Source organism: Cygnus atratus, chromosome 10, assembly GCF_013377495.2.
Source record: "Cygnus atratus isolate AKBS03 ecotype Queensland, Australia chromosome 10, CAtr_DNAZoo_HiC_assembly, whole genome shotgun sequence".
Lineage (NCBI taxonomy): Eukaryota > Metazoa > Chordata > Aves > Anseriformes > Anatidae > Cygnus > Cygnus atratus.
In genome coordinates, this window is record NC_066371.1 from 16,049,197 (window position 1) to 16,070,322 (window position 21,126).

At 54.3% G+C, this 21,126-nt stretch overlaps 1 protein-coding gene across 1 annotated transcript in view; it reads left to right on the plus strand.

Annotated features, from left to right (window-relative positions):
* Positions 1–21,126, plus strand: part of BSN (bassoon presynaptic cytomatrix protein) — a 72,842-nt gene that overhangs the window by 33,882 nt on the left and 17,834 nt on the right. The window contains exon 3 of the mRNA XM_035558257.1: positions 1,925–2,722. Within this exon, the coding sequence (XP_035414150.1) occupies positions 1,925–2,722 (798 nt within the window). The remainder of the gene's footprint in view (positions 1–1,924; positions 2,723–21,126) is intronic.

Consider the following 21,126-nt stretch of genomic DNA (forward strand, 5'->3'; position numbering starts at 1 on the left):
GGGAGCCCACCACACCGCTGTATCCCCTCAAGTTTTCTCCTCGGTATTCCTCAGCATGTGCTCGCTGAAACACTGGTAACTATCTGGTCACTTCTGTCTGATTGGAACACTTTTTTTTCCTGTCTTGGTTGCAAAGCACCATTGATTGTATGCATGTACACATGCAAGTGAGCTTGTAGGCATGCACATGAACCAGGTTTAAGTGGAAAAGGCTTCAATTATCCCATTGTTCCCATGCCTCTGAGCTCAGGACTGTCCTGGTGGCTTGTCCCTGACCCATACTCTGCTTTCGTGGCCTTCAGGAGACGGGGGGACCTCGTGGTGTCAGGGAGCACTTCTGCATGGTGGAGATCTGCTCTTTCCCCACTTTCTACCTAGCCCTAGGGTCTTAAAGTGTGGATAAGATGATTACGCAGAGAGGGAAGATTTGCATTTCTTAGATGCTGGGAACTTTGTGGGGGAGAGAGAACTTGAATAGAAAGGATTGGTTCTCCCTTAATCGGAGCTGATGGGGATAGCACGCAAAGCTGATGGGAGTTCAGGAGCCACTCTCCTGAAATAGCGCAGCGGGGAAAAACGCCGAGGGACAAGAACGCAAAAATAATGTAAGGAGTTCTGCACATCTTCAGTTTGTGGCTCAGAACAGTGATCGCAAAACCGTAAGAAGTTAAAAAGTCTAATAAATATCAGTGGCTCTAATAGCCCCTTGCGATGTAGCTAATTGGGGAGGATGCGGTTGGGGTGACTCACGTCGGTGGTGGTTTGGGCAGCAGGCAGCACCCGTTGCACATGGTCACACTGCTGAGGCTCTGGAGGATGGACAGGGTGAGCAGAAGTAACGAGGTTTGGGGCACGGGAGCTCAGCAAGCAGTGGGCATGGCAGAGTGAGAAGAGCTTGGAGCTGGTGTGTGACCGGTTCTATAGGGTGTGGGAAGGAGCTTTGGAGACCCAGGGACAGAAGATGGAGCACAGTTGGAGAACGCTCTGGTTCTTTTTGGCCCCATGCTTTGCTTTTCTTGGGGAAATCTTCTGCAAGCAGACCTGGTTATCCTGTGCTATACGTTAATATTTGCATAGCTGCAGAGCAACCCAGGGATTCCTCATATTAGAAGGCTCGCAGCTTTCATACGGCCTCTCTAATTAACTTAATTCAGACATTAGTGTGTCACAGGGAACGTCTCTCAAGGGGGGAAGTCTTTCATTTATCTCCACTTAGCCAGGGAGCACTACGTTTTTCATTTGCATCCTCTGATTTGTCCTTGTAAGAGTAGGAATTAGCCTCTCACTCCCACGCTGGTGTTGTGCCCACCCAGAGGAGCTGATGCATTGTGGAGAAGCTGCTCCTTCTGCCCCTGGTATCCCTGGACCTTCTGCAGGTCCTGTGCTCACCCCAGAGGTGGCCCTGGCTGTTTTCTGGACTGCTTGTAGATGCCATTCGCTTGCCTTGAAGGGCGCAGGCTTGGGAGGAGGTTTCATGGGGTTAGGGAGGCCCCAACCAAGAGAAGAAGTGGGCCTCCAGGACCTTCTCCCTCCAGCTTCTGCATCCTCATCAAGAGCCCTCTTCCACCAGGAGGGAGCTGGGGGGACGAAAGCCTTATAGCTAGCAAGAGCTTTGCAGCAGAAGCCTTGGAAGCAAAACAAAGCTAATTAAAGCCTGCTTCAGCACATGCCTGTTATGCTGTAGGTACCTGTGACAGATGGGGTCTGTTCCCCGTGACTGCAAGACACTTCTGCGAAGAACACAGTCCTGAAATGTTTGCTTGTTTGTTTTTTTTTTTTTTTTTTTGGGGGGGGAGGGTGATGACTTAGTTACATAGGATTTTGCTTACAGAGGTCGTTAGCCATGACCTGGTGGTGCACGTGCTGGCTGCGCCCTGCTTGCTGACGGTCGCTCACCGCCCTGTGTCCTCTTCTTGCCCCACAGGTGAAGGAATGGTTGTGCCTGAACTGCCAGATGCAGAGGGCGTTGGGGATGGACATGACCACTGCCCCACGCTCCAAAAGCCAGCAGCAGCTGCACTCCCCCTCGCCGTCTCCATCCCACTCCCCAGCCAAGCTCCCGGCGGGCCAGGAGAAGACCCCGGCACCCACCCAGACAAGCGCCCGTCCTGGTGCCACCGCCGCTGTCCCACTGCCTGAGACCCAGAAACCACAGACGGCTGCACCACAGAAGGAGCAGCATGGCCAGCCAAAAGCCGCCGCTCCTCAGGAAGCGGCAAGGTCCTCCCAGCAGCACCATCAAGCAAAACCTTCCTCCTCTGAGCAGAGAAAGGCAGTGGGAGACCCCAAACCCCCTGCCCCTGGTGCTGGGGCTCCTGAACAACCCCAGGAGGGGCTCACGGGGAAGCTCTTCGGCTTCGGAGCTTCCCTCCTGACCCAGGCGAGCACGCTCATGTCTGTTCAGCCAGAGGCCCCCGCTCCAAGTCAGCAGTCTTCTGGCAAAGTGCCTCCAAAAATCGTCTTCAGTGACGCCAGCAAGGAAGCTGGTCCCAAAGCCCTGGGGGCGCAGAGCCGGGCTGGGGCTGCGCCGGCTGCCAAAGCAGGCAAACCGGAGCCGGGCGTTAAGCCAAAGGAAGTGCCGAAACCCAGGGTCTTGTGCCCCCTCTGCAAGGCGGAGATCAACGTGGGCTCTGGCGAGCCCCCCAACTACAACGCCTGCACGACCTGTCGGCAGCAGGTGTGCAACATGTGTGGCTTCAACCCGACGCCTCATCTGGTGGAGGTAAGGGGGCTCGCAGGGCTTTCATCGCTCTCTTATCACTTAAAATGGGGAAAATACAATGCGTTTTCCATTAGAGGCTGGTCCCTGCTGTATGAAGCCCCAGCCTGCGAGCAGCCTCCTGGGGGCAGAAGCAAATGCCAGAGGTGCATGCAAAGCTCAGATCTCCTCACAGTGAAAGCAGTGCCGGGTGTATAGCAATGTCCCGTGTTCTTTGTGTGCTTCCCGTGACCTGAAGTGGTGAGGAGACAAGGCACCGTGAGGCAGGAGGCACTGGAGGGCGGTGGGGATGGCAGTCCCAAAAGTTGGGTGCAGATGGTCACATGGAGGCAAGGGAGAAGGCTCCATGGGAAAAGAGCCCTGAAAATCGTGAGGGGAGGGCTGCTGGGAGAAAAGCCCAGGGAATGTGGGAGGCTGCAGCCGGCATCGTGTCAGTGCCAGGACTGGGCCGGTTTGGTTTGTGAGGGTGGGAGGGACTTGCTGCAAACAGGCTCTGGATCCCCTGGTAAATCTTCACCGGTCTGCAGCGAGGATTTCACAAAAACGTACAGATTTTATACCGATCTCACGTGAGGAGCAGAGCGAGGGGTGGTCGCTGCTCGGGGCACCCCCGGCAATGCTTTCCGCTCCCTGTAGGTGTTCAAGGAGTCAGGGGCCAGGGTAAGGAAACAAAAGCCGCTCACCAAGGAGTGTCCTCCTCCTGGTGCTGCAGGTGGATGTCTCGGCCAGGCGGAGCTTGACAGTGGATGTCCTGCCCCAGATGGTGAGGGCACGAGGGAAGTGGTCTGGGACCCAACAAGAGGGTTTCAAGCCAGCTGAGGGCACACGCTGGCCCGTGGGAGTTTGCTGCCCTCTCCAGATCCCCTGTTCTGTGGTGTCTGCGTATGGTGTGAGGGAACAGGCTGTGCACGGCGCTGTTCAGACGCGAGCAGCTGGGTGCTGTGCAGCCTGCTGGGGTGGAGTGCGAGGAGAGGAGGAGGAGGAGGCCGAGGTGGGCTGAGGGCCATCCAGTCCCACACTCCTATGTCCCTAACTCCTCCCTGCAGTTTCAATTACAGGCAGCGATGTTCTCCCCTTCCCAAAGCTCTGGACGCAGGGGCGTGGAGCAGCACCCCTTTCACGCAACTCCCTTTTCGGCAGAAATGCTCTGCTCCTTCCTACCAGTTTTGTTCTAAAAGGTCGAATCTCAAAGAGGTTTGTGTGGTGAGAATGGGAACAGCAGCAATCTTCCCAGCACAAAATGCTTTGAAACGGAGCTGTGTGGAAATTGGTGTTACTTTGGATGCTGGGATGAGACCTGCAGCAATAGTGCTCTATGAAAATGAGTTGAAGACTGCTTGGTATGGAGCATGGTATGTTTTTATTAGGCATAATGTGAGCAGAACTAGACTGGGTCCCAGTAAAGCACTGCTTCTTCCCTATCCTGAAGATTTTGGTGAGAAAAGGTGTCCAGGCTTTGTGTAGTCCCTTGCAAAGGGCTGAAGCCCAGTCTCGGTGTGCTCTTGGGTAAGGATGAGTTTCCAGGACAAATTTCAGAAAACGCACACGTGGATGAAATGGCCGTAGCATGCTCCCCTGGACACCCCGTTGTGGCACAGAGCATTACTTTGGGCTTGGGTTGTAGCTGCTGACGTGGTGCTCTCCGCAGGTACCATGGAAAGGTGGCTGAGAGACAGGTAGCCTCTCCCTGGCAGTGGTCTTGGATATCTAGAACGAGAATCTGGCTTAGAATAGATGAGTTGGCTGATGCAAAATTATTTTTTAAGAGTTGAGGAATAAATGTAACACTTGAGCTGTGAATGTTGTTAAACTTTCTGGAAAAATAAAGGGGGGGGGAACATTGTAAGATCTTTTAATACTGTCAGGCTTTAGGTTTGCTTATCTTCTTAGAAAATTGCTCTGTGGTTTTGTCCTCTGAGTGGAAGTGTTTTGCCTGCAGCTCGCATGAGCTTGTCCCGAGCTTCAAGATTCGTACACAAATAGCAGAGCTCATTCTTTGAAGTAGCAAGGCTTGATCCATTAATTGCTTTACGAATTAGGACCTTGACTGCAAACTGCTGTTGGAAGTTCTGTGAAAGCTAATGAGGACGTTTGAGCCTGGGTCCGCTGATATTCAGAGGAGCCTGCGTTGAAGGCTGGGCAGCCACGGGCGGTACCCTGCAGCCTGGGCAGAGCCTTCCTCCCTGGCTTCAAAGTGTGAGTCACGCCAAGGGGGAGGAGAAGAAGGCACAGGCTGTTGTGGCCTGGTTTTCGGAGGAAGGATGGAGTTTTGCAGCAAAACAGTGCTAGAAGAATATGTTTTCTGCTAACAGTTGCATTGTCACTGCAGGCTGCTGAAGCTTGGTCACAGTGTCACGGAGCTGGGCTTCCTCACAGAGGTGGGCTGCGTGCATTGACAGTTTCATTGCAAAACCACATAACCGCTTGGGGGCTGGGGAAAAACCCTAAATAATGTGTCCTTCCTCAAACAGGACACGTGTTTTCACTAACTAGGTCATTTGTACTGCCAGGGGGGCACGGACTAAATTCCACTAAAGGGGACTTCTCCGCAAGTATTAGCTCAAACTGTCATGGCTTAGTGGAGAGCATCGCCCAGGCTGAGCCCTGTGCTAGTGGCAGGGCTGGGTGACACATCTGCGTGCATGGGGACCCTGAGACCTCAGGTGGGAGCAGAGGGACGTGCCAGCAGCACTGCTTCCTGGCAGAGACCCCAGTTCCATGGTGGCATCACACATGATGCTCGGGACAAACGGCATCACCAGGAGCCCCTTGCCTCTGCCAGGGGCAGTCCCCCAGGGACAGAGTCGCCAGTGAGTGGAGGAGCAGGAGAGGCTTCTGTCCCTATCTGCAGTCCCCTCAAACTTCTGGTTTCTCTTGGAACCATCACTGCTTACCTGTGATATTTTCAGATCCATCCCACGCATGATCTACAGATGGAGCCGGAGGCTCTGGGTCCCTGTCGTCCCCTCCCACCCTCTGCTGTGGCACAGCAAAGCTGCATCTCCCCAGTGATTCATTCAGCTGAGTGCATTCAAACCTAACGAAAGATTAAAAAAAAAAAAAAGTAAAAATGCTGTTTTCTGGGGAGTCATCAGCTGAGTTGCATAGGTGCTGAGCCACTGAAGGAACTGGTTCCCTTCATTTCCAGGTGGTATGAGGTGAGAAAAGGAGCGAGCGGGCAAGGTTCTTTTCCCCAGATCGCATCATTATGTACGGGGCTGGGGCTGCCTCTGTTGTCACTGTCTATGCTGGAAGCTCTTCTGCTCACATTTGTCATGGGCCAGTAGGTATTTCAGTCATTACTGCTAAGCTGTGGCTGCTCTCATTAAACCTGGGTGAGAAGCCACCACGGTTTTTGGATGTGTTGGGACCCGGCCATTGAATTAGTGCCGCTCTTTCATCCGCCAACAAAAGATTTTTGATGGTGTTAGAAGGCTGCAAAGGTCAGGGCTGTGTGTCTTCCATAAAAGCCTTGTATTTGTATACAGCTCTCCTCCTTGCCTGTATCCAGAGGCAGGTTTCTTATGCAGATCTTGAAGGCAACTTGAGCTTTCCTCCTTGGTTTTGGGCTGGCGTGGCTCGACCTGGCTGCGAGCACCTGGCCAGAGCTGCGGCAGGATGCGCTGCGTGGCCTGTCCTCTCACAGGGCCTTGAGCCTTAGAGAGCTTTGGGGCACGGTTGGAAGGTGATGGTGAGGACTGAGAGCCTAGGACTCTTGAAGAGGTAGGCCTGAAGTTCAGGCACAAGCATGGCATTGTGGCAGCACATCCCGGGAGAAGGTGTGGGCTGTGGCAGCCTGTGGGCACCAGAGGCTGTGGCTGACCAGAAGACAGAAGGAGCTATAGTGGTGAGGGAGCCCAAATGTGCACTGTCCAGTTGTCTTGCTTGCCCTGCTACACGTTACACAGCTTTAAATAAGTCATTTACGTGACTTACCAGAAGTACAGGTGCCTGGAGCTTCCTCCCACCTCATCATGCTTCCTCCAGGAGCCTGGCTGCTAGCTCCAGCTCGTGGTGGTCTGCCCACCAAGTCGGAGCTGGTGCTTTCAGGCTCTCCCCCTTGCCCCAGCCTGGTGGTGTGCAGGTAGGAAAGAGGTTTCCTTCGCAGGCAGGCAGACGCAGGGCCGTTTTGCTAGGATTTAAGGCATCCCGCCTTAAATCAGCGCCTGCTACGGATGCAAGTGATGTGGCAAGAGCTGGCCTGGAGCGTGATTGCCCCGCGCTGCGTGACGCGTTCCCAGTAACCCCAGCTGACCCCAATTGACTTCGGTGGTTTTGTGTTAAGGAACAAATGAACTGTGCATGTTGTGCCACTAAATGAGTGTGGCAGGATGCCCCTTTGCCTAATTAACCAGCCTGAAACAGGAGCTGGGACACGTCTCGTCCGAGGCCGCTGCTGCTCCCCAGCACAAGGCTGGGACCTCTGACAGTGCTGTGCCTCCACGGGGCCCTCTCACGGAGTCGTGTCCCTGCCACACAGCATCTGCATCCCGACAGGAATTGGCATTTATTTTCGTGCTTTAATGTGTTATAAAAGGATGCTTTTCATAATGCTCAGGGTGTGCAGTCCATCTCCCAGCCCGGTGTCAGCAAATTTCTTGTTTATCTGTCCTTGCTACAGCTAAAGAAAAACTAGGGGCGACGTGCTTGGCTCCTTCGTGGGACACATTCCCTTGTGGCTGGTCTTTGCGGGCAGGTGTTGGCGTTACAAGGAGCATTCGGGTGGAAAGGGGGAGAAGAGTGGTGGTGGGAAGTGCCGGGCTGCTGCCGTGCTGCAGGTGGGAGCCGCCAACCACAGCTCTGTGCCTGGGGCCTCCCGGCCCCTTCCAGGGCACCCGTGCTGTCAGAGGGAGGCAATCAGCCCCTAGCTCCTGGCCGAGGAGGATTAGCGGGGCTGAGGGAACGCTGCCAGCTCCGTGCTGTCCCCTGGCCCTGGGGTTGCCCAGGAAGAGCTGGTAGGAGCAGGCCCCGGGTGGTGTCGGCAGCGCTGCGGGTGGGGAGGGTTCAGGCCCGATGTGCCCCCGTGTGGGCCCGACGGCCCCCAGCCGCCCTGTGAGCAGGGACGGCGGCTCAAGGTTCGTGCACGTCCATTTCTGACAGGACCCGGGGTCTTCTCTTCCTCCTGTGGCTCCCGATGTAGCAGGGAGCAGCTGTTGTCCGTCCCCGTGATGGGTGCCCCTCTGGGGCTGTTTTTTTTCCTTAAATCATGCATCCTGGTGGTGACAGCTTGGCAGGGCAGCAGCTGCGCAGGGTCCCATGACTGCAGATTTTAAAATTTTCTTAATTTTTATTTCATTCCTCATTAGGACAGCCCTTTCGCTAAGTAGGTCCATGCCATTCAGCAGCGTACGTGGCTGCTGCCGCTTTTGGGGAGACTCCATGCTCTTGCTGCATTTTTTAGCTGTCATCTCCCGGTTGAGTTCTGACAGCGGGCTCAAAGCGTGGGCGAGCGGCGTCACCTTGCCACAATTTTGTACCCCACCCCAAGAAACTGTAAGTTACTGCAGGGCTGGGAGCTTGCCGTAGGACTGAGAGCCAGTGCCAGGCTGCAAATAATCAGGTCAGCCACCTGAACTGAAGGCAAAACGAGAGAGCCGTCTATGACAGCACGATGTGGAAGTCAGCTTTGCCTGCGTGAGCCTGCAAATCCCTTTACGAATGGGTAATTAACAGCTTGCTGTGACTCAGGAGTTTTCTCTACTGCTTAACATGCTGTAATTAACCCAGCCTGCCCGGGTCCTGATGCCTGGACCCAACGGGGAAAGCACAGGGCTGAAGTTGGGCTGAGTTTTGGTTATGGTGTATGACCAAGCAAATTGGCTGAATTAAGAGCAGAGTCCCAAAATGGACCTCGCTACTGCTTTCTCTGCAGAATCCCTGGAGATGTGTCTGCTGCAGACACTGGTCGTCTGCTGGCCGTGTCTTTCTGAGCTTCCAGAACCAGTTGCAGATGCTGAACTTCTTGTTGCTGAACCTGCTGTCAGCTTGTGGCCACTTGGAAAATCATCTCAAGAACTGCTGTGCCTTTACTCAGGAAAAACAACAGAGTCACGGATTCATTTCCTCCCTTAGGAGCAATTATATTATTAATAGACAGATGTCATCTGTGTGCTAACCCTTCTGATGAGTGCTTTGGAGGAAGCCGCTGCCTACGCGTGCAGGTTGTTTTCAGTGAAAAAAAAAAAAACCACTGAAAAAAAGCAAACTATGTATAAAAGCAAACTATGTATTCCTGGGGTGACAGTGGGGCAGGGGACTTGCGTTTGCAGGCGGTGCCTGCGGAGCCTGGGCTCACAGGGGTCTTCTGTGGAGCCATCCCAGCCACTGAAGCCCTAAGAAGCAACTCCACCATTTCCCGCTGCAGCCCAGGCTGGGGAGACAATGGGTGCGCTCCCAGCACGTGCAGGACATCTGAGCAGAAGGTAGGCTTAGTGCCGCCTCCGGAATCTCCTAAGAGATTTGCTGGAGTTTGAGCTTGAGCAAGAAACCAGCTTGCTTCCCTCGCTCGTGCTGGCAGTGGTACTGCATGGCGATGCTGCCGTTGCGTCCCAAGGGGCAACTTGACCCCTGCTGCCAAGTGGTGTCACCTCCCTCCATGTCACGGTGCTGCAGCAGCCTGGACTTGGGTTTGCTTTAGCTGGTGGTGAAGCTTTATCCTTACAGTATCGATCCGGCCGCTTCCTAGAAGGCATGAGGGGATAGTTTAGGGATGCTCTTTTTGTCCATATTACAGGGCTAGCTCTTTGTGTCATGCCCTGGCCCTCGCAAAGCTTTGAATGCTTTTGCCAGCTCATTTCAGTAGCTGCTACAACTGTTCCTAATGCTGATGGCATTCTGTGCAACCTCTACAGAACGGACTCATCTTTCAGAAAGCTGCCCAAGCTGTCCCCGCTCAGACGGAGGGGACGGGGACTTGGCAGGCAGTATGGAGGTGGGTGCGCAGGGCCATGCTCTGGGGAGCTTGGTGCTCCCATGGGTCAGGGGCGATGGACAGCAGCGCCCCCCAGCACAGGGAAGGTCTGAGGGACTTCCTATAGCTGGAGCTTCACCATCCAGAGCTGCCTGGGGAAAGACTGTGAGCAGATCAATCACTGCTCCATGTGCTTCTGTGCGCTTAGCAAGGAGTTACTGTTGTGCATGTGAAAGGTTGGAGGCAGCAAAAACAGGCAAAGTACAAGTCTGGAGAGGAAGCGGAATAAGCTAAAGCTGCCATAGTGCTTTGTGGATGTCAGAGGGGACCCTGTACACGTGCTGGAGAGCACAGAGCCCAGTTGTGGTGTCTGCAGGACTACGTGGGTCAGAGCCACGGTCTGAAGGTGTGGTGGGCAGAGAGGAGCGGCTATTTTTGCCTGAGGTGGCGAGGGGATTTGGCTGTTCCTGTTTCCATCCCTGGGGAGCAGGCTCAGATTATCCTGATGTGCTCTCAGACCATTACACAACCTGGCACTTCCTTCTTTCTTTTTTTCTTTAACGTGCTATGTTAGTACTTCATGTGGGAACACATTAGGACATTTAATCGAGCATTTAATTGGCTTTGTAGCACTGGATTTCTGAGTGGGTTGGGGACTGCGGAAGAGGTGCTTGGTTTTTCAGCTGTGACAGGAGCATCCCAGACTTTCTGTGTTGGTGTCAATCCACCTTCCAAGCCAGCACTGTTTCTTGTTATGAACCCAGCAGCATTTTGCAGTTATAGCCCGTAGTCTTAAGCATCTGCAACCATCCATGGAATAAATTGATAGTGAGGAGGGGGGCTGCTGATGGTGAAATGAGCAGGACTGGTGGGGAAGAAGCTACTGCAGATGAAGATGGGATTACTGCTTGGGATGTGCATGTGTTGGGGACTGCAGCTCAGGCTATTCCATCCTTCCCACATCAAAACCGGTGCTGGCAAAGCGCAGAGGCACAGCAAGGCTCCGTGGGCATGTTGATGCCATGCTGCTGGAGCAAGCCACGCTGCTGAAACCTTCGTCAGCCCTGCGCACGCTGTGTCCTTTACCAGCTCCTGCAGGGCAGAGCAGCAGGACCCGAAAGGCGATTGGTGGTCCTACACCCCCAGCTCTGGGGGTCGAGCTTCTGTATTAAAATGAAAAAAAAAAAAAAAATCAACCTTCCTGCTATGTTAAAAACCAGTGTTGAAGGCACTGGGGGTGTGCTGAGTGTCTGGTTGCTTCCTCCTCCTCCTCCTCCTCTAGCCCTGTTTGTGTGGCTGATGCAGGGCCAGGGGGTGCTTGCAGCAACTGCACTGGGGGATTTTGCCTTCACAGAGGCATTTCCCCCAGGATTGCTCCACTCTGGAACTCTCTTGCCACACTGTCTGCTTGTACGGGGCTGCTCGAGGGCTGTGGCCCTTGCCTGTGGCCTTGTTCCCTCCTGCACTTCATCCATCCTTGCCTCCCATTGCAGGAATCGCTCTTAACAAAAGGGATAAAGAGGGATAAAGGCTGCCTTGTGAATAATTTGTCAGATATATGGGTCAGGAACTAGCTGGAAACATTTAATTAAATACCTTTTTGGTTGCCATTTGCCACTTACTTGAAAGGGAAGTGGTTTGTGTTTGATTTCTGGAGGTGTGAAATCCTCATAAAAGCTGGGTGCAGGTGCTGCCTGGCAAAATCCCGAACAGTGGAAGCTGCTTTAGTATTTGTTTGTGCTGATTTTCTGCTCTTTCCAAAGGAAGTTCCGGGGATGGATCCTTGGGACTTGGCTCTCGGCTTGTAGAGGAGTTGGGTGCCAACCCTTTGCAGATGCTTTGAGCCCCCCAGGCACCCACCTGCCCCTTTACCTGCTTAAAAGCCCTCGCACGCCTGGCGTCCAACCTCCTGGTGCTTGTGGATTTCGGCTTTTCCCGTGTGTTTGTTTTGGAGTTGTAAAGCCTGATGCTTTAATAGTCTTGTTTTGTACGTAAGGCTGTAAGCCAGCTCCTTGTAAATAATCAGAAGTTTATAGGGGATTAGCAGGGAGGCATATTTATCAACATAAATGATTGCAATTAAAAGCTGAGGTATTAACATAGTTGCCTATGCCTGATCCTGCAGCAACTGCACTTTTTCAATGTCAATTTTTTTCCTCCAGTTTCTATGCCCGTGAGCAGCCTGAAAGGGTTCTTCTCCGGGTGCCCGGGGACCTGTCAGACCAGCGTCCCCAGTGCAGAAATGCATGTGCTACAGCACATTAATAGCTAGCGTAGGCCACATAACAAATAGGATGTATATTAGTATTGCTAACGCTGATGCAGACAGCCCTGGTCAGCCCCGAGCAACTGGATGAGGAACGTGCCACGAGACGGAGCTCGCAGAGGGAGCGTGGCCGCGGGCAGACTGCATCGCCTGGCATCGGCTGGAGCAGACTTGCCTGCAGTCTTGGAAAAGATGGCCCAGAAGTGTTTATCGCCTCCTGCTTTGGGAGGAGGTTCTGGCAGTGGTGCCTGAAAGGGCACCTGGCGTGAGAGCTGGGCAGCATGCAAAACGAGCACTGTTGCTTCCTGTCTCTGCTGCAATCCCAGCAAAACGCAGGTGCTCGCCCTGCACAAGTACCGAGCTGCACTGAAAATCCCCCAAATCTCATTGCCAGCTCTTGCCTGAAATTCCCAAAGAGGGCGAATGCTGCAAGCAACCCCTCCCCTGGGTGTGGAAGCGAGGTGAGGCGGCCTGGGAGCCTGGTGGGTGCACTCAGCGTGGCATCAGCGCACCTGGAGCTGAGGGCAGCTGGCAAGGCTGCTCCGTGTTCCTGCTGCAAGGATGCCAACAGCGCCAGTGCTCCAGAAATTTCCAGGGGAGCCTCCTGAGCCGTCAGGAAGAGATGCAAAACTTCTTTTTAAATCTGCCTGCCTCGCGTGTGTGGCAGGGAGAAACTGCGGGGGGCAGAGGTGTCACCAGGCGCTCCCGTAACTGCACCACAGAAATGTTTCCGCTTCCGAAGGTTCTCCTGGTTCCAAAAAGCTCTCAAGGTGCTTCTGGAAGCAATTCACCAATGCAGCAAATAGTTCCAGCGAATTAAGCCTGTTCCTAAAGCCCCCGATAACACTTTGCAATTCCAACAGTTTTCCAGCCTGCTCGGAAGAGCAGCAGCTTTAAAGGAGCAGCTGCTGCCCTGTACCCGTCCGCCCTGCGCGGCTGCAGGAATTATCGTGCTCTCTCCTCTCCACCTGTCCTGGTGGGGCGTGGAGCTGCAGGCTGCCTTGTCGCCAGCTCCGCACGGGCTGGGGGGGCTGAAAGCTCTCGGGCAGGGAGGATCCTTGCAGCCCTAGAGGCGTTCAGGCTGGGTTGCGCAGAAGCCCCGCAGAGGGGAGCGCTCCCAGCTCCCCCCAGCCTCGCAGGCAGGAGCTGGTGGAGCCAGGGCTGCTCCCAGAGGGCCTTTGCAGGGGCTCTGCCTCCATTTGGCACGGATTATTTCGGTTCTTCTGTTTGTGCCTTGCTGCGAGGCTGTGCTGAGCCAACGGCAGCTGTTCCTGCGAAGTGGTATTTGAAAACCAGGGCAAGCTTCTCCCACATCTTTGCTCTCCTTGCCTGGAGTTCCCACCCGAGCCCTGGGCTGCCTCAAAGCTCCTCCCGGCAAGTGCCACGAAAACGCCCCAAAACCCTTCAGCAGAGCAGGGAGCTCGCTGCAGAAGCCTTCTCCTCTGCTTCTGCTCCTCGCCGTTATCTTCCCACTGCCATCTGCCGCGCGTGCTAAAATAAGGCAGCATGTTGGGGACGAGGCGTGCTGTGCTCGGGGAGCCCCACGTGGCCCTGCCGGGCTGCACGAGCGCTGGCTTGGCGCGGTGAGCGGGGCACGTGGGGCCCTGTGCTGGTCCCCTCGCGTGGTGGCAGCCCAGGGGCAAGGAGCTGCCACCGAGGGCAGGGTTTGGCTCCTCCATCTGGGGGTGCCTGGGCAGAGGTGGCTGCGGAGGCACCTCCTGGGCACAGCTTTGGGCTCCCCACCCTGGCCATGCTCTCCCTCCCGGGGCAGATGATGACTTGCTGATGTGTTTGAGGCAGTTACAAACGAACCTTGCCTCGAGGGACCTTAAGCACGTGGAGAAAAGCCCCAGTCCTTCGTGCCTCCTTCATCCTGTGATTCCTTTTCTTCTGCTCTCCTTGGGGAGCAGGAGTGGCCGCAGGGGAATGGACCCAGCAGCACCTTTGCCACTGTCTCCGTGGGCACGATGAAACTTCTGGAAGCCTTCCCAGGGCCGTGCCGTACCCCCGAGGTGAGCGCTGGAGGCAGGATGGTTCTCGGCTGGCGCTCAGCAGCAGGAGCAGTACGGCAGAGCGAGGACCCGCGCTGACTCCTACATTTCTCACGATGCAAATGCAAGCAGAAAGGTGAAGTTACAAGCAGGTAGCGACATTTTTCACATGTTTTGGCCCAGAGGCCTCATTGCCCTGAGTTGCTTGGAGCACAGCATATCAAAACGTTGCCATCAGGATTCGGTGGGGCTCTGCCCACCTCCCCGGGGTGTGCTTGCCAAGGAGGTAGCAGCGGTGGCTTCCCTTCATTCCATCATTAGAGAGTTCAAATCCTCCTTTTCCTCAGAGGGGAGGACTTTAAAGTATGCTGTATATGTCAGCTGCTTTGTTCTGTGTCTTTTGTGATGGCTTGGGTTTGGTGTGGGTTTTTTTTTGTGGGATATTTTTAATTGTACGTGCGGAGCCCAAAGAGCACCCGATTCCCAAGCCTGCTCAAGCAGAAGAGCACGGATTTCAGCGGGCTTTAGTTGACGCGGAGAACAAATATTCTCACGGAAGACCTAGTTTGGGAAGGAAAGAAGCAATGGGGTTGGGAACAGCCCCTGGCAGCGTGAGCATGGGACAGGGCCAGTGCTGTGGTGATGCCCGGGGGCTCTGGGCTGCCCCGGGTTCCATCCTGTGGCGCTGGACACAGCACGGCTGAGCAACACCCGGTGCTGCCTTGCAATTGCAGGCATGGGTGAGTGGGCATCAGCACGCACGCTGCTCTGACAGGGCTCGGCGTCTGCGAGGTAACTGTGAAATTCCCATCTTTATGTAATTTCCTGACTCGCCTGCAACTGTTAAGCATGACCAAGAGTCATCTGTTTGCCGAGAGCAAATGGCGCATCAGGAAAAGGAGAGCAAAGTGGGGCTGGGCAGCGGTGTTTGTAAGAAACGTGGGCTTTTCTTTGGGCTGGGAGTCGGGGCAGCGTGCCCAGTCTTCAGAGCAGCAGCAGCAGGTTTCTGGGGTGCCCCCAAAGCCCTCCTACCACGGGGTCTGTTGCGATGTGCTGAGGGTCCATGCGGCGCGGGTCCGCATGGGACTGCGGGGGGCGAGGCCCCATGCGCATCTGTCGCTGAAGAGAGGGCAGCTGGAGAAGGAGAAGCCTTCACAGATGCACATCAAACCAAGCAAATAGCCCTATTGTTAGTTTAAAAAAAAAAAAAAAAGCAACCATTTTACGTGGATGTCACCATTTCATTTTAGCTTCTTGGCTTCGTTCTTGCTCCGTATTTTCATTTTATCTTGAGATTAAAGATCTCAGCCGCAATAACGGCCCCGGCCCCGGCAGGCAGCTGCAGACATCGGGCTGCACCGTCAGAGCGGCTCAGCCCCATCGCGGGCTGCACAGGACTTCCCTGCTCCCTGTTCCTCCATGCCCGTAAGCATTGTGCTGAAGCTTATCAACGCTGATTCTGCTTGAAAAGAGGCAGACGCTGGGGTCCGGCAGCCACCTATCGTTCTGAAGATGCCGATGCTGAGGTCGGACCCACCAAGATGTTTTGGTGGAGCTGGGACCGGAGCAGGATCGGCCCAGCTGGACCCCAGCAGGTGGGAGCTGCCAGCCGCGCTGCCCGAGCTGTGCTGCAGGGAAGGGGATGGAAGAGGGCACGCAAGGCCCTGGCACGGGAGGGTGACGATGTGTGTAATTGGGGGAGTAAAAGGGCTCATCCGTCTCTGCTGTAGCCATCTGCGTTCCTTTTTGCAGCCTTTTACTGTAATAGATTATTGACCTGCACGGAAGCGTGAAAGATCAGGGGAGTTAATTTTTCAAACTTACCACTTGATGTATTCCATAAAGGTAGGTCGTTTAATTAAAATACTTCTGCTGCTGGATTCGGAACTCGTGATCTTGAGGCTTGGATCAAGGCCTACGTGGTTTTTTTGGTTTTTTTTTTTTGAAAGAGCAGTCATTTAAAGGAGTCAAACAGAAACTAAAGTTCCCAGTTATCTAGGAATACATGGATTTCAGGGTAAAAATGCTGGCAGGGGCCAAGTGAGCATGTAGAAATAAATAATAGAACATGACGGAGGAGGAAAGAAAGGAAAGGCTGAAATCCCTGGGAGCCGTGGGTTACTCCCAGGATGACTGTGAAGATGCACGTGTGTCTGCGTAGCACAGGCTGCCCCCAGCATGAAGGTGAGGCCCTTGGTGACATTTTTCACAAGCTGGGCAGCCAGAAGAGCCCAAAGGTGACACACACACCCCCCACAGGGGTGTAGGACAGCCGCCTGCTGGGTGTGAGGTGCAGGCAGTGAGTCTCGGTTGCGGCGCATCCAGCCACCTCGGTGGGGAAGGTGATCTCCGCTGGGAAAAGGCTGCCATTAGCTCTACAACTCTGAAAATGTTATGTAATTTCGCAGATACCGTGGGCCATCAGCTTGTACTGATGGCTCTTCAACGTGCTTTAAAAATGATCCATCACGGGCATGAAATAGGTTCAAACCCCAAAGGAGGGAAGTGGTCAGGGTCTGCCCTCACTGCTGCTGTTCTGGCTTGTGGGGGGACACAGCGATCCCCGGGGGGTAGCCGGTGAGGATGCTGATTTTCTTCTGCTTTGCAAGCAAGTGGCTGCTGCCTGGCAGACGTGGGGCTCTCTGCAGCTCAGAAGAGAGCAATCAGACAGCTTGAATCTGCTTTTATCAGAGGCAGAAAATTGCTCGTTGGATGGCTGGGTATTTTAGTCAACACTGGTGCCTATGAAAAAGCAAGGTTTTGATTAAATAAGATTTTTCAGATAAATTTAGCTTATCATGGGCTTTTTTTCCCCCTTTCTAGCGGAAAAATGAACAGAGTACTATAGTTCTTTTCTGCAGTTTTGCTAGGTTTCTATTTGCAAGCATTATTTTGCTGCCGACTTGAAATCTTCCACGGACAGGTTCCAACGGCTTCCAGAGAGGAGCAGTTACTCCATCAGTGCAGGCACGGTGACAAAGGCATGAAATAATAGCACGAAGCATCTTGCTCCAACGTTGTGCCCATGCAGCAAGAGGAGCTAAGAGACAGCGATCGGGGCCGGGGCTCCTGGGGGCCCGGTGTACGTCCCCTTGGCGTTCCTGCAGAATTATTGTTATGCAGACAGCGTTCGGAGATCCTCCCGCTACTGTTAACCTTGGCTGAGAGCTACATCCTGATAATGTGGGCTGTGAAAGATAAGGCTGCCTGGCAGGCTGATAAATCTGTTTAAGGAGGACTTCTTCCCCGAGTAAATTACAATGCACGTGGATCGATTGGAACAAAAACGAACGATGTATTACTGCTTTATGGATGGGGGGGTAATGTCCCCCCTCTGTGCTGCTGGGCTTGCTGCAGGACAGGACCACGTCCTGTCTTCTGCGTGGCGCACTGATGGTCCTCGCAGCCTGGTTCGCGGTGGGAGAGGCTCAGGGTGGCCATCAGGAAGGATTTCTTCACGCAGAGTGCGGCTGGGCACTGGAATGGGCTGCCCAGGGCAGTGGGGAGACCCCAGCCCTGGAGATATTTGAGAGACGTGGAAGTGGCACCAAGGGACGTGGTTCAGTGATGGGACTCGGTTGGCCAGGCTGCTGGTTGGGCTTGGTGATCCTGAAGGACTTTGTGGGATATTTTCTACTGGCGTAGCAGGGATTGTATTTTGTCATTTTTTGTCTCTTCAGCCTTTACCTTTTGCAGTCAGTGGTTGCCACTTCTCATCCTCCAGCACTGCCAGGAGCTCCCTTGCTCCTGCTGGATGTGTTCAGCTCCACGTCCCCCTTCCCCATGTCCCTGCAGTGCCGCCACCAGCCCCAGGAAACCCTGCCCAAGAAGGAGTGCCGTGCCTCCCCACAGCAGCCCCCAGTGCTTTGGAGACTTTCTGTTCCCCTTCTTCCCGGCAGGGTCCTCGCCGAGTCCATCAGTGGTCTGTAAATGATTCAGATAGTTTTATAAATGTCACATTACAGGAAAATAGGAAAATATGGACCTTCCTGGGGACAGCCGTAGCTAATCTTTGAAAAACAGACCCAACCCTCTTCTGGTTTAATACTGTTGGCTATATTTTATTGCGAATAGAAAATCTTAATTCTTCATCCATTTGGATTCAGTCTCCTGGAACTGAGCTGGTAGTTAATTTAGCTCTTTCTCCAATATAAAAAGAAAAAAAAAGAGGAAGAAATAGTAGGGCTCAGTGAAAAGAGAAAACAAAAGCACTTGCAGCCGCTGAGACTCCCTCTCTTGTTCCTCCTATTCTTCTTACTCTTTTCTGGCACTTTTTTTTTCTTAAATACGCAGAGCTGCGCTCGCACTGTTTGTCCCTCACTATCACGCTCAGGTGCCCAGTCTGGAAGGTTTGTTTCTCCCTATCCGTAAAGATGTTCAAGAGGCTGAGTCTGTCCGGGCAGCCTCGTCCACGCCTGCTTGCTGCAGCCGGGGAGCTCTGGGAGCTGCTGGGGCGCTGGCGTAGCACAAAACGTATGGCAGTGGCCAATCACCAGGAAGAAAAAAGGAGCACATCCAGCGTGGAAACAACAGCGGGGATAAGCGAGGAGCAAAGCGCTGCTCGGCAGTGGCTGGCTTTCCCACTTGCGTTTACCTCCACAGCTGCTGCTGCGCCGGCTGACGGCGCCTCTGCTTCCCACCTCTCCTGGGAGCCTGGCTCGTCCCAGAGCACCAGCAGGGGCCCGGTGAGAAGCAGCACTCCCGAACCCCAACTGCGGGCAGCGGGAGGGCTGGGGTGTGCTGTTTTCTCCCAGCAGCCCTGTGGCACCCATGCTGCACAGATGTTATTTCTGCAGCAGCTGCTTCTGTTGCTGGATGTACATGTCATGCGGTGATGCTGCCGTCAAACAGCCCCTTCCCAGAGAGACCAATGCTCACCCACAGCCCTGGGAATCTGTCCCGGGGCTTTTAGACGAGCCAAGAGCATCAAAATTATCTCTTCTATATCCTACTCTTTTTTTTTTATCTAATGAACTGGAAGGAAATATGTTGAGTGGGGAGGAATGGCTATATATATTCTCCAAAAGGACCGGTTTCAAAATTTTGGACAGCTGTGTACCCTTTTTTAGCAGGCCCTTCACACAGCCCACACAGCACCCAGCACTTGGAATTGGGCTTGTTTGGAAATATGCTTCCTTGATTGCAAAATAGTTTAAATCCTTTAACTTAGAAACATTCTTGCGACTCGAGAAGATTTTTAGCTCAGTAAATACAGAAGGTACTTCCTGCCGCATGCGGCTCTGCTAATTTTGGAAGTGGGTGGAAAACGACTAGGGGGCAGAGAATAGAGGTACATTTGGGGGATTTTGGGTCATCACAGCTCAAAGCACGGGCTACGGGTGCCCAAGGATGCTGGTCAGAACAAAGCATCCCTGCCCATGCCGCCTTGTGGCACCTTGGTGCTGTACCCCTGCCCAGCCCTCGTTGCACAAGCGTGCAGCCTGTCTGCAGCCAAGCCCCTGGGTTTCTGGGAGAAGAAAACTGCCTCAGACAGTCTGCGTTTAAGAGGTGAACTCTAAAAACCGAGCAATTCAAGAGCCCGCATAAAGCATCCCAGAAGGATTCGTTTGCAATCCCCGGGGTTTCAGCCGCTGGAAGCGGGGGATGCCTCCCTGGCAGGGTTTCGGCAGCAGGGATTGTGCCGTGGGTTTTGTGGGTGCCCTGCGTGGCACCACAGCACGGAGGCGACATCGGTGGCCCCGTGAGCCACGGGCCCGCAAATTCTTCGTGGTGCAAAGCAGCTGCCCGTGCTGGCAGGAGCATTTTGGGGTCTGAAATGCTGAGTCAGGAGCCCCTTCCCTTTGCTCCCGGAGAAAGCTCCGTGGTTTCTCTCGCGCTGCTTTCTCCCCATCATGCCCGCATTTACTGGGCTTGTCCCACCGGCGCTGTCACGCAGTAAGCCGGACTTGGCAAGCACACACTCGTTCCTCGAAAGAAAACGAACAGGAGCGTTGCTATTACTCATCAGTCAAAGACTTTCAGCTGGATTAATCCCTCGCTGGCTGATGTGGCGGTGGTGACCGTGGTGGATGCTGCCTGGCTGCAGGCCAGCACCGCTGCCCGTGGCCAGCACTGGGTCCCCTCTCGATGCCCAAGTGAGCAGCTTGGTGGGGTGTAAGGGCAGAAATTGGGAGGGAAAGTTCCCATGTGGGGGTTTTTCCATGCAGGGGCGTCTGCAAAGGGAAGGAGAAGCTATGGCAGGGCTCATTCTGGCGATGTGTGACTGCAGCGAGCTCACCGTGCCCTGCTTTGAGTCACAGTACTGCGGTGTGAAAGCCGCTGATGTGTCGCCCGCATCTGCAATAGGGCCGGGCAGACACTATCAGCCCCATCAGCCCGGGGGGGCTGCAGGGATAGAGGAGAACAGAGTGACGCCGGGAAGCCTTGCTCCGTTGCTTGTCAAATGCTATATTTAGTGACGGGTTGGAATAACCTCGGTGGGTTTTGGTGAGGCTGATCTGTGAGCCGCAACAACACTAATGCGTGCCCGGGTCATGCTAATAAAGTCAATTAGCGTTGAATAAACTCTGCTGAGGGATGAGGTCCCGGTGCTGCCTTGCCCTGTAGACGAAGGCGCCTGCAGCTTCATGCTGCTGCGTTTGCAAGCTCACCATTCATGGGGCACACAAATCCTGCCTCCCCTCTTTCACAGCATCCTGCAAAAATCGGCATCTGGGCTGAAAGTTGCCTTGCAGGGCTGCTGTTCAGGAAAGGCTAAAGAAAATCTCAAGTGGTTGATATTAGAGATCGCAAAGCCTTCTGCTATCCCCAAAACCAAAGCCTTTCCCGTTCAGGTAGCTCACGGGGTGAACCAACCCTTTAGGGGGGCAGCCAAAATAGAGCAATAGAGCTGCAGTGCGCACAAGGCTAAAAACGCCCCGGTGGGGATGTGCTCGGGTTCGGACTGCCACTGCTCGTCGGACCCCTTCTCTCTGTTGGCACCCGACCCGTGGAAGCGCCTTTTGGCACAGGTCAGTCCGACCAGGGCCACTGCCTGCCAAAGGGAGGGGGCTCGGCGGGCTGGGTTTTGCAGCCTGGTGCCTGCAGCCCGCAGAGGAATTGTTTTGAATGGCCCTGGAGAATTCAGCTGCGATAATGGGCTAAAGCCGAGGGGAGGAAAGCATTAGGCGGCCCTCAGGTGGCAGCATCCAGGGAGCGAAATGAATTAGCACCGGTGTTCATCTGAGAGGAGCGGGGGGAGGCGGCTGGCAGAGATAACATCTTTCATTAGATCGGTGGA